The 16,771-nt window shown below is 53.4% G+C and overlaps 1 protein-coding gene across 3 annotated transcripts in view; it reads left to right on the forward strand.

Moving 5' to 3' along the window:
- Nucleotides 1–15,925, forward strand: part of GYPC (glycophorin C (Gerbich blood group)) — a 47,529-nt gene extending 31,604 nt beyond the window's left edge. The window contains exons 2-4 of one of the 3 annotated variants that reach the window (XM_055087305.1): nucleotides 8,141–8,420; nucleotides 12,178–12,228; nucleotides 14,463–15,925. In XM_055087305.1, the coding sequence (XP_054943280.1) occupies nucleotides 12,192–12,228; nucleotides 14,463–14,659 (234 nt within the window). In that variant the 5' untranslated portion in view covers nucleotides 8,141–8,420; nucleotides 12,178–12,191 and the 3' untranslated portion in view covers nucleotides 14,660–15,925. The remainder of the gene's footprint in view (nucleotides 1–8,140; nucleotides 8,421–12,177; nucleotides 12,229–14,462) is intronic. The other 2 variants (XM_055087306.1, XM_028501222.2) reach the window with 2 other exon arrangements.
- Nucleotides 15,926–16,771: the final 846 nt, after the last annotated feature.

A 16,771-nucleotide genomic window follows, 5' to 3' on the forward strand; every position in this document is an offset into this window, starting at 1 on the left:
GGGAAGATCCCACGTGCCGCGGAGCGGCTGGGCCCGTGAGCCATGGCCGCTGGGCCTGCGCGTCCGGAGCCTGTGCTCCGCAACGGGAGAGGCCACAGCGGTGAGAGGCCCGCGTACCGCAAAAACAAAAAAAAATAATAATAAATAAAACAGGGAACATGATGGACCCTCAGTGAACCTTCTCTGAAGGGATGATCCTAGAATGAGTTTTGGAATCAGACAGACCCCCACCCCAGTCCCTCCTGTCCCCAATTGTGTGACCTTGGGCAAGTTCCAGTTTCCTCCACTGTAAAGTGATAGTGATCCACCTCGGAGGTTCTTGTAAGAAATTGCACCCACACATGCACTTATAAAGCAAGCCCCCAAATGGTGGCAATTACATCATTATCCGTATCCAGAAAGGAGGGTTTCCAGTGGGAAGAGAGCCCCAGGCAATATAGTCCCTGGAGAAGTGGAGGCCAGGGGAGCGGCGGCGAATGGGAGAACAAAGGCACAAACACAGATCTAGCAGGGGGCTGGTCCTGCTTTCACAGGGGTGTGGAGGAGGTGACATTCTCTTCAGATACGGCATCATAGCAGCCAGATGTCCAGGATGCCCCCAGGGAGAGGCTTTCTAACCCTGGCCTCTGCTCTTCCCTAAGCTGGAGAGGCCAAGTTCTTGGTCCCACGCTGGTCCCCCAGCCTGAAATCAGGTCTGCGAAGAGCATTGCTGGCCCATTTCCTGGGCTTCCGCATCTCACTGGGAGGCCCAGCTTCTCCTTACAGAACTGTCTTCTCCATCATACCTGGATCCTACCCACCGGCCACATACTTGGCCCTGGCTGGGACATAACTGTCACCAACCTGAGATGCTCACAGGCCCGCCAGGGAAGCCTGGGGACAGTGCCTTAGAGGAGCCCCTGCGTCAGCCCAGGGGGGGTCACTGGCAGGGCTGCGGGTCACGGGAGGCCATGTGTGTGCATGAATGTATATGTGGGTGAAAACTATATATCAGAAGAAAACAATACCCCCATAACCTAGCCCCCACCCAGAACCACCCAAAAGCCACCATCTCAGGAAAGTATATTTCCTTTCATTCCTTTTACTAAGACTTTTTTTTGCATATATAACATAGTTTACATTTAGAGTCCTGCTCCTTTCCATTAAATCATACTGTAAGCATTTCCTCCTGTCGCTCAGAATCCTCACCCATGCCTTCGGTAACTGCAAAACATTCTGTCCTGTGTGTGTATCGTAATTGACAGAACGAGTTTCTCGACGTGGAGCATTTCGATTGTCCTCTTTTATCTTCCAGTTTAAACCCAATGGCAATCCACTTTGCCAAGAATGAATTTTTGTTCCCGTTTCAGATGATTTCTCTGGATCAATGACTAGAAATGGAGAGTTGGGTGCCCAGGGTGATACATTGGCCATAGAGCGTGTGAGAGAATGAAAGTTGCCCATTTGTGACAATCCCGCTTTGACCGAAGCTGTGTCAACACTGTGGACAAGGATAATAAGTGACAGTCAGATGGCCAGTCTACGCCAGGCGCCGTCCTAGGTGCTCACCACGTGCTAGCTCACAAGGAGCCTACAGAGGGGCGCCATCACATTGGACACATGAGGAGACTGGGGTTGGCACTTCCCGAGGCGGTCTGGGTGTGGGGCGGGGGACTCAGCCGCCCTGCAGGACCTCCCCTCGTGCTGCCCCCGTCCACTCTGTGCCTGGCCGCCGTGCTCAGCTCACCAGCATGCAGGGGGAGCTTTCTGCGTACTCTAGGTCTTCCCACGTCTAGATGGAGCTGAGGCTGGAAAAAGCGTGTCCAGGGCCTTCTGAGCTTCAGCCTGTTCTGGTGGAGCTGGGATCTGGGAAGCCAAGCAATGCTGATTGAGATACACAGTGCCTTTTCTGGCGCCTCAAAAAATATTGGGTTGGCCAAAAAGTTCGTTCGGGTTTTCCCGTACCATCTCATGGGAAAAACCCGAACAAACTTTTTGGCCAGCCCCATATCTCCAAGAATCCACTTCCTTCCTTTGCCATTTTGGTGCCCCAGACACCTTCCTTTGGAGAAGCGCTCTCCTGCCGCATCATGGGAGCCCAGGTCGTACTTCGCTGAATCAGCAGTGGCTCCTTTTCCTTCCCTGGGTCTCAGCACGGTCAGTGCACACATGGGCATCCAGGGCAGCTGAGGGCCCTTCCAGAATTTCCAGAGAACAAGGCTGCAGTCTCCTGACAGGTCATTGATCAGAGGGCGCGGGCAGCTACCAGAGCCTGCCACAGTGTCCCTGTCCCCTCGTCCAGCCAGGCAGGGGAGCCAGCAGAGGTGACAAATTCTCAGAGTGTGCTCCTGTGCCAGGTCTCCAGCTACATCATCTGGTCCTGAAAGAAAGGGTGCTGAGCTCAGGCCGTGACCAGGTCAGCTGTGATGGTGGCTGCTTGTTTGCGTTGCTGAGGGGGTACCAGGCCCCCCCAGTTCTAGCTGCTGAAGCCTAACATCACAGCCTTGCAAAGGGAGGTGTGTAAGAGTGTTTGCACGGAGCCTCGTGCTCTGTAAGCAGCACTTACGGTCATGAGCTCAGCGGTTCTCAAAGGGAGGCTCCTGGACCAGCAGCATTGCCTGGGAACATGGGAGAAATGCAGAATCTCGGGTGCAACCCAGCCCTGCTGACTAAGAATCTGGGCGGCGGGGCAGTGACCCAGGGAGCTGGGATGTAACAGATCCCATCCCCCAGGCACTTCTGATACACAATCAAGTTTGAGAACCAGGGCCTCAGCTGTCAGTCCTGTTAGGCTGGGGTTTTACTATCTCTGTGTAACAGAGACAGGAACGGAGGCTCCAAGACGTGGGGTAACTTGCCTGTGAAAGTCTGCCCTATGCCATAGGTGTCATCCTACCTCGAGATGGGAAGGGTGGGTAACGTGCCATTTGAGAAGACTAGCAAGACTCCTAAGGGTGTTTAATTCCTTCCCTCCTTAGGGCCTTGTGTCCTGTACTCAGTGGATGGTGAGTAATTTATCTGTTCCCTCTTTATCCATAATTCAGCAAATTCCTCCCAAATGCTGCCAGGCTCCCAGTCTCCCTTTAGCCCTGAAAGAGAAACAGAGACGTGAAGGATGTTGTTTCCCTGGAGGACCCGCCATTACTGAACCCTCGTTCCGTGCCAGGCTTGCCATGTGTCCGCCGTGGGAATCGGGCATTCTTTTCCTCTAGGGACCAGAGGTCAGAGGTCAGAGAGTCACCCCTGTGTGAGCTGCTGTAGCACGTGTAAGAGTCCAGAGGGCGGTCGAGGAGTGAGCCCTGAGTAGGCAGAGCCCCTCTCGGGAGGCTGGAGAAAGATGGGGCCTTGGGAATGGACTGTGTCTGGGGACCTCTGAGCCCAGCCAAGCCTGGGGAGCCTGGGGCTTAGAATATGGGCTGGATCTGGGTAGGGACTGGGAACAGAGCTGCAGAACTGCCCATGAGGATAAATCGCACCTCCGAGGTGCCGCTCGACCTACCTGGACAGAGTAAGACGAAGGAGAGGGCCATCAGCTGGGAACGGCCACAGCATAAAAGGCCTCGACACCGTCTCCACACACTGACCCGGACATCACACAAACCCCAGAGGCTGAACGCAGTCCTGTGCACACACGGATAGGAGGGCTGCAGTCCGTACCTCTCCCGGTGGGGTGCGAGGGCCTCCGGAGCCTGGACCCTGACCTTGGTCAGATCAGGGAGTCTATCTCACTCTCGGGTGACATCCGCCTCCTCTCCTCCTCAGCTTCCGTTTCCTCTTGTTCTCCTTTCAACGTGAAGATCAGTGGGCTTGATAAAGGGACAGCTGCAAATCAGAAGTTAAATAGTTGGGTCTCCTCTCCCAGTGGGCTAAAGCCACACCAGCTGTTTCCAGGGCAGGCTTTCTCCTCCTCCCGGGAAGAGCAAACCTGCTGAGCTCCTTTCGGTGGTCTTGGCATTGTCTCAAGTCTGAGCTTCTGTTGATGCCTGCTGAACCAGACACCTCTCCAGCACCCCCCTACCCCAGCCTGAGCAGCGGACAGAGACCAAGCACCAGCATCCTCCCCAAGACCAGGCACAGCAACCAGACTGGGATCTTCTCCTCCCCTTCTTCCTGTCTCTTTTGAATTCCATTTTCTTAGAAACCCTCAGGTCCTCAGGAGGCGGTGGGCGCAGGGTGTGGGGAGGGAGCGGTGGTTCCCTTTCCTCACTCTGTGCCGTGGGGATATTTGCTGCCTCCTGAACAAACGCCAAACCCCGCACAGCCCAAGCGGACAAGGTTCCCTCTCTCAGAGGAGCATCTGCACGTGGACAGTGGCGACCTCATCTTGCTCAGCAGACCCTTGTCTCCCCAGATGCGCCCTCGCCCCCCCTTAGGGCTTCTTGCTGACTCCCCCTGCTGTCACCATCCTGGGCTGCGGAGACAGGGGCTCCGTTTTTTATGCTCTGGCCCCAGGAACAGAGACAAAGCAGCGTTTCCTTTTACTTAGACCCTGTAGCTCAACTGAGGCAGACTGGTCGTTGTATTGGAATAAGGCTCTATTTAAGAAAAACAAAAAGCTCAGGGATAATAGCAGGGAAATATAGGTGGAGGAAAGCCTGGATACTCTGGGTTGTGAGTTACAGCGTCCTCAGCTTTCAGTTCCCCTCCCCTGAGCACATCCCCCAAACGACAACGCCTGAGTATGAAAACTCCCTGAGCAAGGATCCAGAGGCAGGAAGACCCCCTCTCCAGCCTCTGCCCCCAGGCTGCATCTTCCCCAGTGTACTGGGAATGGCTCTGTTCTCCAGAGCAGGGAGTCTACCTCTCCCTGCCCCCTCGCAGGCCCCAGTGCTTCACCCACCAGTGTTTTGATGTGGCTGGCATGTTGCAGCCTGCAAGGCTTCGGTACCCGCCCGACATCTGTGCCTGTTTTTATATAGCAGCATCAGGCACCAGGGCAACAGGGAAGGCGGGTTCACAGCCAGGAGGAGGAAAGCGTGGCTGGATCATTGGATGGGGTTTCAGAGCAGTGTAATAACATTGCACAGCACTTTGGCAGCCCTGGGGCTGGAGAGATTGTTGATAAGGTGACACACAGGGACCATGAGGGCAATAGCTTTGACCTTGAGAATGGCAGGCACATTCTGACAAAAGGCAGGTCAAATTCACATTGGCCTCGCCTGGCCAGGTACTTTGTCCGGAGAATTTGGTCTGCAAGCCCGGGGAAGAGGACACAGGCTCTCTGCACAGATAGGAAGGGTGACCTGCTGGAGGCTGCAGGCAGGTAACCCCCCTCCCCAGCATACAACCTGCAGCTGCCGAGAGCCCAGACCCCGACGCCCGATGACCAGGCATCCCAGCAGGCAGGCCCACGTGGAGGTCCTCCTGCTTGAGCTCCCCACCGTGAGCTTTCCCTCACGTCCTTCTCTCACCACTGCTGCTGGCATCACCCACTCAGCATCTCAGCAGGCCAGCCTTGGGGACCGCCCCCTCCAGGAAGCCTTCGTGAGAACCCAGAAACCTACCCTTTCCAAAGTTACCCACAGACGTCCTTGTCTCTGCTGTACGGTCTGCTCCTTGAAGGCAGGGGCCTTGCCTTAACTATCCACCACGTTGCTGGGATGTAGTAAGTGCTAAAGAAAGTTTATTTTTAGTTAATTTCTATTGGAGTATAGTTGAGTTACAGCGTTGTGTTAGTTTCACGTGTACGGCAAAGTGAATTTGTTATGCGTATACATGTATCCACTCTTTTTTAGATTCTTTTCCCATATACACCATTACAGAGTACTGAGGAGAGTTCCCCGTGCTACACAGTATGTCCTTATTAGTTACCTAGTTTACGTATAGTGGTGTGTATATGTCAATCCCAATCTCCCATTTATCCCTCCCCCTGTTCCGCCTTGATAACCATAAGTTTGGTTTCTCCATCTGCGACTCTATTTCCCAGGCACGTCTTTACTGCTCATTTTGACACTTAAACACACAGAGTCTAACTTTCCACGTAAATGTGTCGTGTCTCCTCAACCAAGTCCTAAACCTTCTGGGGACAGACCTCATCCTCTCTGCATCCGGTGAAGCCTGGGGCTGGGCAAATGCTAACTGCTCAGCCAAACTTGGCTGGCTTGCAAGAGAGATGGACAGTGGATACCGAGCTATCCTATCCGTTTCTTTCCTTGGGGCTCTTATATTCTGAGACCCATTCTTCCCCTGTTGTAGCTCGAATGCTACACCCTTTCAGTGCGAGATAACAGCAGACCATCAAAGAAAAGTAAATGTCTTTGACCTTTTTCTTACCACAAAGGAAAGTCAGTTAGTAAACGTCAATCGTCAGCTGATTTCTACTTCACTTGCATCAGGCCTTTAAGGCCAGAATCTAGAAAAGGAAGAAGGAACTCCAGTGTGAGCCAAGGAGAACTATCTAGGGCCACAAACGTTCCTGTCCTTCCCCTGAACCCAAGTCAGCCTCACGCAAAGCCATCACCCCCTAAGCCCCCTGAAAAAGAAGGCTCTCAGTGTAAGTAGCACAGAGCAAACCATCAAGCAACAGATGTGGTTGCCACGTCTGCTAATTGCTGGCATTGACACCGTTGTCATGGCATGAATTCTTCAAGGACTTGATGACAAACCTTTTGGTCAACAAGCGTTTCCCTTCGCGCTGCTAAGGCTTCAGTAATCTTACTCTTCCCAGAGTCTTCTGCCCCGTGCCTGAATTCTTCCTCTTGGCCGGACCAGGTGGGCAATGGCAAACAGGAACGGGGTGCTTCCTCCAGGACCCCCGAGGCAATAGGAAAAACCATTAGAGGTGGGTCAGGAGGTGCTGAAGACAAACCCTTGCAGGAAAAAGAACTTCCCAGCACAGCTTCATCGGAAAGCACAAGAGAAGCAAGGCTCTTGGTGGCAACAGGAGGGTCGACTTGTGTCCCTGGAGCCAGTGCCTGAGCATTGCTCTCTGTTGACATCTGAGAAGCACCGCTGGAGCCCCGAGGATCCAGCTGCTGCTAAAGTGCTGCACCCCGTTAGCTGTGCCCAAGCTGCCAGCTGGAGCGGAGAGTGTCGCCTGCGTGGAGGGGCAGCACCTCTGCACCCTGCTGCCTCCCAGGGGTGCTGCCTTTGACCGGGAAACACGCAGCTGACCACCCTGCAGGCCTAGAGAATCAGCGGGGCTCTGGCTGCAGCCACATTGCAGATGGCACAGGAGAGAAGCCATTCCCAGCCATGGCAGCTTGCACTCTGGAGAGAGCACACATTTTAGAGCCGGGGATCCCAGGTTACAACACAGACTGACTCTGCCTCTTTTGGCTGTGAGATGTCGACCACTTGCTCAAGCTCTTTGGGGGAAAACACTTCCCTTTTGCTCGCTTGCTATGAGGAACGTTAAGTGGCAACTTCACCGAGAGCCTGCTGCCTAGTAAGTCCTCCTCCCCCCACTTCCCCCGCTGAGGCTGAGCCCCCAGGACTTGTGTCAGAACTTCCCGAGTCCTGGAACATTCTTCCCAGCCCTGAAATTTCCCAAGGCCTCTAGGAGAGCATCAGCCTCCCTCCCTGATCCCCGCCTTCTCTCCGCACCCTGCCTCCATGGGAGGTGGTGGCTTCCCTGCCTGTGAGTAGGGAGCAGGAGCAGCCCTTCCCTTCCTCTCCGTCTCTGGATCCACAGCTGCGGGAAACATCTGTTGTCCCTGCCCTGGCCCTGGCCTTGTGGCAAGGCCTGCAGCTGGATGGCCACACGGGGGTGTTCAGAAGCCCAGAGGTATCGGGCTGTTTGGCCATTCGACCGCCATCACCCGCATCAGCGTTCACTGGTATGAGGCTGTGCTTTGTTCCCCATCTGCCTGCTCCTTGCTTGATCTCTTAGACGGGCTACCCTTGAACCCGACACTGTGGGACACAGAGGGCTTCGTGTATTCTCTCTTGTCGTGTTGTTGTCTAAATCACGGTGTCCGAAAATCGTGGTAAATGCCGCCCTCAGTAAGAAACCCCCTGTGCACCGTGACTCAGATCCATATGCTTGGGGTGGGGGGCTGTGCACAAAAGAAATCAGAGCTCCCTAAACAGTATCCTGACTGCCGATGATGGACCTGGTGGTTTCTAAGCTATTTTCTCTGTCTCCTTTCTCTATTCCTGTTTTGGTTCCTTTCTTTATTTCTCCTTCCCTTTCTCTCTCTTTGCCTCTTTCTCTCTCTAGCTGGTTGTGACCCACCAGTGACTTGGGGCTTCCTGTGTGACAGACACTGCCCTAAATAATTCATCCATCACAAGCACACCACCCAGGGAAACTGTAAGCACCCTGAGGTCAGAGACTCACTTTTTGTTTGTTGGAAGCTCTCCTGGTCCCTGCAGTGATACGGGAAAGAGAGACACTGAGCACCCGGTGCTGTCTGACTGTCAGCCGGACGATGCTGGGGATTCACGACCAGCATCCAGCGTCTGCCTGGACCCACAGCACCTGGGAACTGGTCCCTTAGGTGGGTGGCATTGAATTCCATGCAAACCAGAGTAATAATAAGACTCACAATCAAAACAGTGGCTACAACTGAAAAACACCTATTCTGAGCTACGTACCACATAGTAACTGTCTATATAACAAATATACAATATTTATCACGTGTGTCTGTATCGTTTCTAACACTTACCACAAAGCGGGTTTGTCATCCCTGTTTACACACACAGAAACTAAAGCCAGTCGGTATTAAGCATTTTACTGAATACGCTGCCATTAACTCAGTCAAGCCAGGAGTTGAACCCAAGGGTCATCAGAGTGATGTGGACGGTGCAGGGCGCGGTTTCATCCTCCGTTCCCCAGATAGGACTAGGCTTTCAAATAACTCTCAACAACTGTTACTCCGTGCCAGGCACGCAGGACTATGCCAGGTGTGGTTCTGGGACTCGAAGAGCTTTCTCTCTGGTGGGGGCGTTGCAGTCTTGAGGAGAGCTAGGAAGGAAACGCGCAGGGCACTTCGGGTCTCTACAAAAAGGCTGGAGGCCACTCATGTTTGTCCAGTCTCAGGAGTAGACCGTTGTCTGTTCTGATCTCAGATGCACACTTGGCCATAAATAACACCTTGCTTTGCCATGAAATACACCCCCCTCAAGCTGCTCATCGGCCCCCACCCCAGTTCCTGAGCTCGGAGTGATTCTAATCCCAAGCTCCTACTTACCCTTGAGACTCAGCAAGGGGTGGACTCTCATTCCAGGCTCGTAATCCAATCGCACAGTAGTAACCCATCAGCTTCCTGGGAGGGATTCGAGCTCACTCCAACTAGCCTTCTGCAAATATCCCATATCATTGCTGCTGGCTGAAACAGCATGAGGTGGTGTAGCCAGGGACTCTCACTGCAGCATCTCCAGAAGCAGGAGATCAAAGCCCAGGTTTCAGGACCCTAGGTGCCATGGATGGCAAGCAGTCATTTGGGGAGAAAACTGAGAACTAGAGAGAGGTGAGGGGCTGTTGTAGGGGCTAAGCTCTCTGCCTGAAATGCTTATACTCTTGCTTGTGCCACAAACTCCTATTCATCCTTCAACGGCCCATCCTGATAAACCCTCTCTGGGAAGCCTTCTCTTACACCAGCAGTTCTCAACCCTGAGCGTGCATCAGAATCACCTGCAGGCCTGTTACCACAGATTACTGGGCCCCAGCCCCAGCGCTCTGGTACAGTAGGTCTGGGGTGGAGCCCAGGAAAGTGCATTTCTAACAGGCTCCCAGGAAATGCTGCTGTTCCAGAGACCACACTTTGACAACCACTGTCTTATACCATCCCCACCTTCCCAGACATGCCCAGGCTTCCTCCTCTGTGCCAGTTCTGACCTAGGTGGCAGGTCTGAAGTGTCACTACCCTGGAGTCCAGTCACATGGTGCAACTTGAACAAATTCAGCTCTGGTCCCTACGCCCAAGCCAAGAAATTCACCCCAAGTGATCCAAGCCAAATACCTCTGGTCCTCACCCAGCTCACCCAGGCTCACCACTGAGCAGGGCCCTGCAGGGTTAGGCATGTCATCTTGAGGCTGCTCAGGATCGAACAGGAGAGATTCTGACCCAGGGAAATCAATTACACTTTTCTGAAACTCAGCTTCCAAATCTGTAAAAAGGGGACAATAATAACTGCTACTGAATGGCATTGTCACAGGGACTATTTGAGTTAAAACACATTAGGTGCTAAGAACAGTACCTGGCGCATGGTAAGCAATTGCTAATTGTTTTTAACAGAAGAAATAGCAGTCCTTTCTAATCCTGGCTGCCTTGGACAAACTGACTTAAGAAAGGCTTGCTTTCACCTGGAAAATTCCTAACAGCAATCCTTGGTATTTGAGCTTCTACAACCATCCACGCCAACTTAAGGAAGGGGCTATTCTTTCTTGATGAAATGGGAGGTGCTCAGTGATGGAGTAAGTTCTAGAACTCTGGCCTCTGCATGCATTCATTTATTGTGTGCATTTATCCCCTTGATCATGCATTCAGTAAATGTTTAGGGTACCTACTATGTGCTAGATACTAAGTCCCAGGCTGCACTTGACCACCCTGGATTGCAAAGTCCAGCATCCATTTGACCTTCTCCTGTCTGTACTTCCCTCCCCCTGCCCTGATACCTGCTCTGTCTCTCTGCTGACTTGAGGCCTTGTTTTCTCCTCTCCCCCACCTCTAGGCTCTGTGCTGGCCTCAGAGCCCCAGCCTGGCTCTCCTCCTCTGGGCCTCAAGCCTGGAGCCCCTGCTTCCCTCCACCACCAGCCAGCTTCTTATCAGAAAGAGTCATCTGGCAGCTGCGCTGGGGAGAATGACCTCATCGCGCTATAATTAAAGTGATTATCTGGGCGGAAATGACTATTAGGAAGCAGCCTTCTCTGTTTTAATACGTGGAGCCCTTGTAACGGGAACATGGGATTTCCATGTGGACACTGATATTTCCGTGCTCTAATAAATCCTTCCCCTCACACATATCCCAGAGGAGAGGGTCCTGCTCTCCTGGACATCGTAGCCTTCTGGCTAGACCACTGAGCTTCTGAAAAACACACTTAGTAACTTGGATAGCACCACAGAGTGGCCCTACCCTCAGAAGAACGATGCAGAGCCCTGCGGAGGGTCTTAGGGAGAGATCTCTGGATAGGAGCCCTCCTGGGAGGGGCGTCTTCAAGTGAGAAGAGAGAAAGTGCCCCCCAGAGAGCACAGCCTTAAGTCCCGGCCTCAGGCTCGCCCACGAGACCAGCTGTGTGACAGTGGGCACATCACTGTCTGAGCCTCAGTGTCCCACCTGTGAAATGGGTTAATAATACCATGTGCCTGGTATACTAGATGGATGGCAACTAAACCAACACCTGACATGTGTAGACACCCCACAGGTGGTCTGTTTTTACCATCATCATGAGAAAAGTTGAGACCTGAAGAGGCAGGTGACACTGCAGTAAACACAGTCGTGCCTGCCCTCACACCCCTGCAGGTGTCTGGTGAGCATCTGCAGGTGCAGGCAGGGCTCTGGGTCAGGGATGCAGCAGGGATGCAGCAAGGGTGCAGTAGGGATGCAGCAGGGGTGCAGCAGGGGTGCAATAGGGATGCAGCAGGGGTGCAGTAGGGATGCAGCAGAGGTGCAGCAGGGATGCAGCAGGGGTGCAATAGGGATGCAGCAGAGGTGCAGCAGGGGTGCAGTAGGGATGCAGCAGGGGTGCAATAGGGGTGCAGCAGAGGTGCAGCAGGGATGCAGCAGGGGTGCAGCAGGGGTGCAGCAGGGATGCAGCAGAGGTACAGCAGGGCGCAGCAGGGGTGCAATAGGGGTGCAGCAGAGGTGCAGCAGGGATGCAGCAGGGGTGCAGCAGGGGTGCAGCAGGGATGCAGCAGAGGTACAGCAGGGCGCAGCAGGGGTGCAATAGGGATGCAGCAGAGGTGCAGCAGGGGTGCAGTAGGGATGCAGCAGGGGTGCAGCAGGGATGCAGCAGGGGTGCAGTAGGGATGCAGCAGAGGTCCCTCACTTATGGCTGGCTCAGTCCTGGAGATGCCATAATGGTGTCTGATAGCCCTGGGAGTGACACGATGCTCTCCAGCAACGGTCAGTGGACATGGAGAGCCTGGGCCCGGCTCTGTGCGCCCCCGGCCAGAGGCCTGTCTGCGTGCCACGCAGTTTCCCATGCACCCTGGGGCAGTGCACCTGCGAGCAGAGGGTGCAAGCTCGGCGGAGACACTCCAGGGCATGGGCAGCCGTCCTCTCTCACCTCAGGCTCTCCTGTTCTGTCCACAGAGCCCGACCCCGGGATGGCCTCGAGTGAGATGGACATCGCCGTCATTGCAGGTACGCTGTCCGGGGGCCCCTCAAACAGCCCGGAGGGTCAGAGGAAGCACTCAGGGGAGGACCTGCCATGGCCCTGCTTTCCTTCCCTCAAAGGTGGTTTGAAGGTGGACTGGGGGACTCTGGCTGTGTAAGAAAATGTCCAACACAGCATCCTGGTGGGTGAGGTGCCAAGGCACCTGCATCAGGCCCTGTCAGGACCCTAGATCCACAGGGAAGGGGGGCTGGAGGGAGAGCCGCTCTGGTGGGGGAGGGGTGGGGTTGGGGGCTGACCAGGGCCCCCTGACTTCTCTCCCGGCTCCCCCAAGCCGCACTGCTCCTTGTCCTAGGTCTCACGCCCCTGTCTCGCCATCCTAACCCTGCCCTAGCCTTGCTCTGAACCCCAGCCTGGCCCCCACTGGTCACAGCTGTGACGCCAAACTGTGTTTCAGGACAGACTAAGTCTGTGAGCTATGGCTTGCGGTGTCCTGAGCTTCACACTTCTCCCTAGCTCATTCCTCGCTCAGGGAACTTCACGTTTCAACATAAATAAATAAAAGCAGGCAATCACCCTGATGTTCCACTCACTGAACGGCTGGACCTTCTTTTTCTTAGACAATACCATTAACATCATGCAGACAGAAGTGTCCCCTAAAGGCCGCGGGGAGTTGAGGAAATTGTCCCACAAAGCTGGGACTTGGGAACGGTTGTAGCCTCTACATATTCGCCAAAGGCCCCTCCCCCAATAAACCCACCTTCTAAGTCAAGGCAGAGGGTTTGTTCTGGGGTTTCAAAGCAAACACCTGCACTTGAACCTCCCCACGTGAGAGGGCCACCCGTTAGTCCTACCCAAACTCTTTTGTCCTGCCCTCTCACCCCATCGCTCCAAAGGCCTGAGTGACCTGCGCCGTCTGACCAGCCCGCTAGCCACACCTCCCAACCCCTCCTGCAGACCCCACCTCCCAGGAGCACGCACCATACTTCTCCAGGGGCAGCCCTCGCCCCCGCCCTCTCCTGGCACTCTCCCGGTTTTCCCATTTCAATCCCATGCCCAGGAAACCCCTCAACTGGGATTGCCCTGCTTCTAAAACTCAGAGTTATCAGATGTACAAAGTATAGCAGAAATGCTAAGGGATGGAGTGACTTGCTCTGCAGGGCCAGGAGAGTAGGGCAAAGGAGTCCTCTTAGAGGAGGTGGTAGAGGCTGGATTCTGAAGGCAGCATCCAAGTTTACCAGGAACACAAGGGGAGGGGAAAATATTTTCAGCAGAGAGAACATGTGGAAAGACATGGAAAAATGGTCAAATAAAAAGTGTTTGGAAAATTGTAAATCGGCCAGAGGGACTCCAGTAAGAAGAGTTTGAAAATGATTGCAAGTTCTAAATACTGAAGTGTTACAAAGGTTTAGAGAGGGCCATTCATTTGAAGATTGAAGGAGAACTTCGATTAAACATGACTGCCTCTTGGGAGAGAAAGATACCAAATTGTTAACTGCGGTGATTTCTGAGCCGAAGGATTAAGGACATGTTAACGTCCATTTATGTTTCTCTGTATTTGCCAGATTTTAAAAAATGATTGTGTCTTTATAAAATAATTTTTCCACCCTTTTAATAGCTATATATAAAATACCTAATTCTTTGAATTAAACTTATCTCTAAAAAAAAAAAAAAAAAAAAATCCCTGAAAGTTCCAAGTCCCGCGAACCTGTCAGTTTCAGGCAAACCCGCGAGTTGCGTTCTGTGGATGGTACACTAGGTCCGCCTTCCTCAGTGGACTGGGAGCACCTCGGAGCAGGGTCAGTTCTGGGATAAGATTCCAGCCTCAGTCTGAGGATGCTACTTATCTCTAAAAAAAAAAAAAAAAAAAAAAAAATCCCTGAAAGTTCCAAGTCCCGCGAACCTGTCAGTTTCAGGCAAACCCGCGAGTTGCGTTCTGTGGATGGTACACTAGGTCCGCCTTCCTCAGTGGACTGGGAGCACCTCGGAGCAGGGTCAGTTCTGGGATAAGATTCCAGCCTCAGTCTGAGGATGCTGAACGGAGGGAGAGGGGAGGTCAGGGGTAGCTTAGATGGGCACAGGTGAGGCGCAAGTGCCCTGGGCAGGGCAAGACTGAGGCAGGAAGGAGCCAGCCTGTCTGGGCTTGGTGTTTGTCCGGCAGTGTGTCTGTCCCAGCACAACCTTGTGGGCCCTGCCTGCGTCCTCCCCCATCCCAGCCCGACCTCTCCCCCCGACACGGAGCCCTGTGTTTCCGCTCCTGCAGGCGTGATCGCGGCCGTGGCCTTCGTGCTGGTCTGCCTCCTCCTCCTCATGCTGCACTACATGTACCGGCACAAGGGCACGTACCACACCAACGAGGCCAAGGGCACGGAGTTTGCCGAGAGCGCCGACGCGGCCCTGCAGGATGACCCGTCCCTCCAGGACAACGGAGACAGCAGCAGAAAGGAGTACTTTATCTGAAGGACTTTACCAGGACTCACCTCCCCCCAACGCCTCCCCGTCCAGGAGAGAAAGCCCCACCCCCACACCTGCAGCACCAGGCAGCCCGCGAGCGCCTCCCCGCACCCCCAGACACGCACCTCGCCTGGGGCACTGGGTGCCGCCCAGTGGGGGAGGGGGCGAAGGAGGAACCCAGCTGCAGAGGCCTCTCCCAGGGACCCAGGCAGGCTCTGCCGGAGGGAAGAGAGGGAGGAGGTCGGCTCCCCCTGCGCCTCGCACGTTGCCGTCTGCGTGCGGGGCGTGGAAGTCCTCGCTGGGTGTGAATGGGGCTGTGGGCCTAGGAGTGGGGAGCACGCCGGCTGCGGATAAAGACATCAGATGTCCGCCCTTGACATTTGGGGGAAGCAGCAGGTGCCGGAGCTCAAAGGCACCTTTATCTCCCATGGATGCAGCTCTGAATGATTGGAAATAAATCTGAAACGTAATGGAGCATTCAGAGTCAAATGACATGACTGTGATTGTTTAGGGAAAGATAAAGGCTGCCCAGGGCTTACTTGTTATCCATGCAATTTTGTGTTCTCTGATCGACTCTGCCAGCTGATACTGGGACGGCCACTCAGGCCCCACGGGGCGGTTGTTAGAGAACACAGTCTGTACAGATGGCTCCTGGGCCCCACCAGGGAGGGAGAGAGGGAGGGCCCAGTGACCAGCATGCATCTTCCCCACCTGGGCACAGCTTCAGGAAACAAAGGCACGAGTGCGGTGTCCCTCTAGAAATAGGTTGCCCCAGCCCCCAGGGCACTAGCTGAAGCATTGGTTCCCAAATGCCTGGTATTAGAAAGAATGGACCTGTTAAAAATACGAGTGAACCCCATTGGAAGAGGGTTCCCAAGCCCAATTCTAACGTTCGGAGGAGGCTTCCCTACAGCCACAAGCAGTTCAACTCAATGCTGACACTGTCTCCCCGGAGACAGAATCAGATTCCACAGGTAGAAGGCTCAGTCCTACAGGACCACCCTCACCACCGACGTCAGTGACAGACCCACCAGCTACAAACTGGAGGTTCCAACGACCCCCTCCGGGGGTTCGATTGATTTGCTAGAAGGGCTTGCAGAACTCAGGAAAACCAGTTGACTCACAGATTACCGATTTATTATCAAAAGTTATTGAACCCCAAACTGCAAACTATTACGTATACAATGGGTAAACAACAAGGTCCTACTGTATAGCACAGGGAACTATATTCAGTATCCTGCAATAAACCATAACGTAAAAGCATACAAAAAAGCATGTGTGTGTGTAACTGAGGAAAAGAATATATGTGTGTAACTGAGTCACTTTGCTGTACAACAGAAATTAACACAGCATTTTAAATCAACTATACTTCAATTAAAAATATATATATATGTAAGGTTATTAAAGGTTTAGGAATCTACAACCAGGTAAAGCGATAGCGTAGGGTGAGGTCCTGAACAGGGCCCCAGCACGGTGGCACAGAAGCATTCTGGCTCCCCCAACAAGAAGCTCTCTGAAAAAGGGCCAAAAAGCTGTTCTTTGGGGTTTTTATGGAGGCTTCATTACATAATCATAATTAACTAAATCACTGGTCAATGATAATTGACCATCAACCTCCAGCCCTACTCCCGGCTGGAAATCCAGGAGGTGAGACTGAAAGTTACAAACCTCTAGTCAGGTGGTTGGTTTCCCTGACGGCCAGCCCCCAACCTTAAGGGCTTCCAAAAATCACCTCATTCAAATAACAAAAGACACCTTTATCACCCTCAGCACTTAGGAAATTCCAAGGGTTTTGGAAGCTGTGAGCCAGGAACAGTGAACAAAGACCAAATAAATATATATGAGAAATATATATTTGGTCATCTGAATGACCAAATATATATTTCTTATGAATCACAGCATCACCCCATCCTTCCCATGATAACGTTAGTGATAATGGCTCCCAGAGGCTGGAGTGCAGACTGCAGGGCCCCGCTGCCTGGGTTTGGGCCCTGGCTCCCCCTGTCCTGGTCCTGGAATCTTGGGCAACTCGCTTAACCTCCCTGGCCAACTCCCAGGGTTGATGGCAGGAAGAAATGTGTCGTGTGCTCAGCACTAATTGTCTTCGGATGTCAATAA

This window comes from Physeter macrocephalus, chromosome 2 (genome assembly GCF_002837175.3).
Source record: "Physeter macrocephalus isolate SW-GA chromosome 2, ASM283717v5, whole genome shotgun sequence".
NCBI lineage: Eukaryota > Metazoa > Chordata > Mammalia > Artiodactyla > Physeteridae > Physeter > Physeter macrocephalus.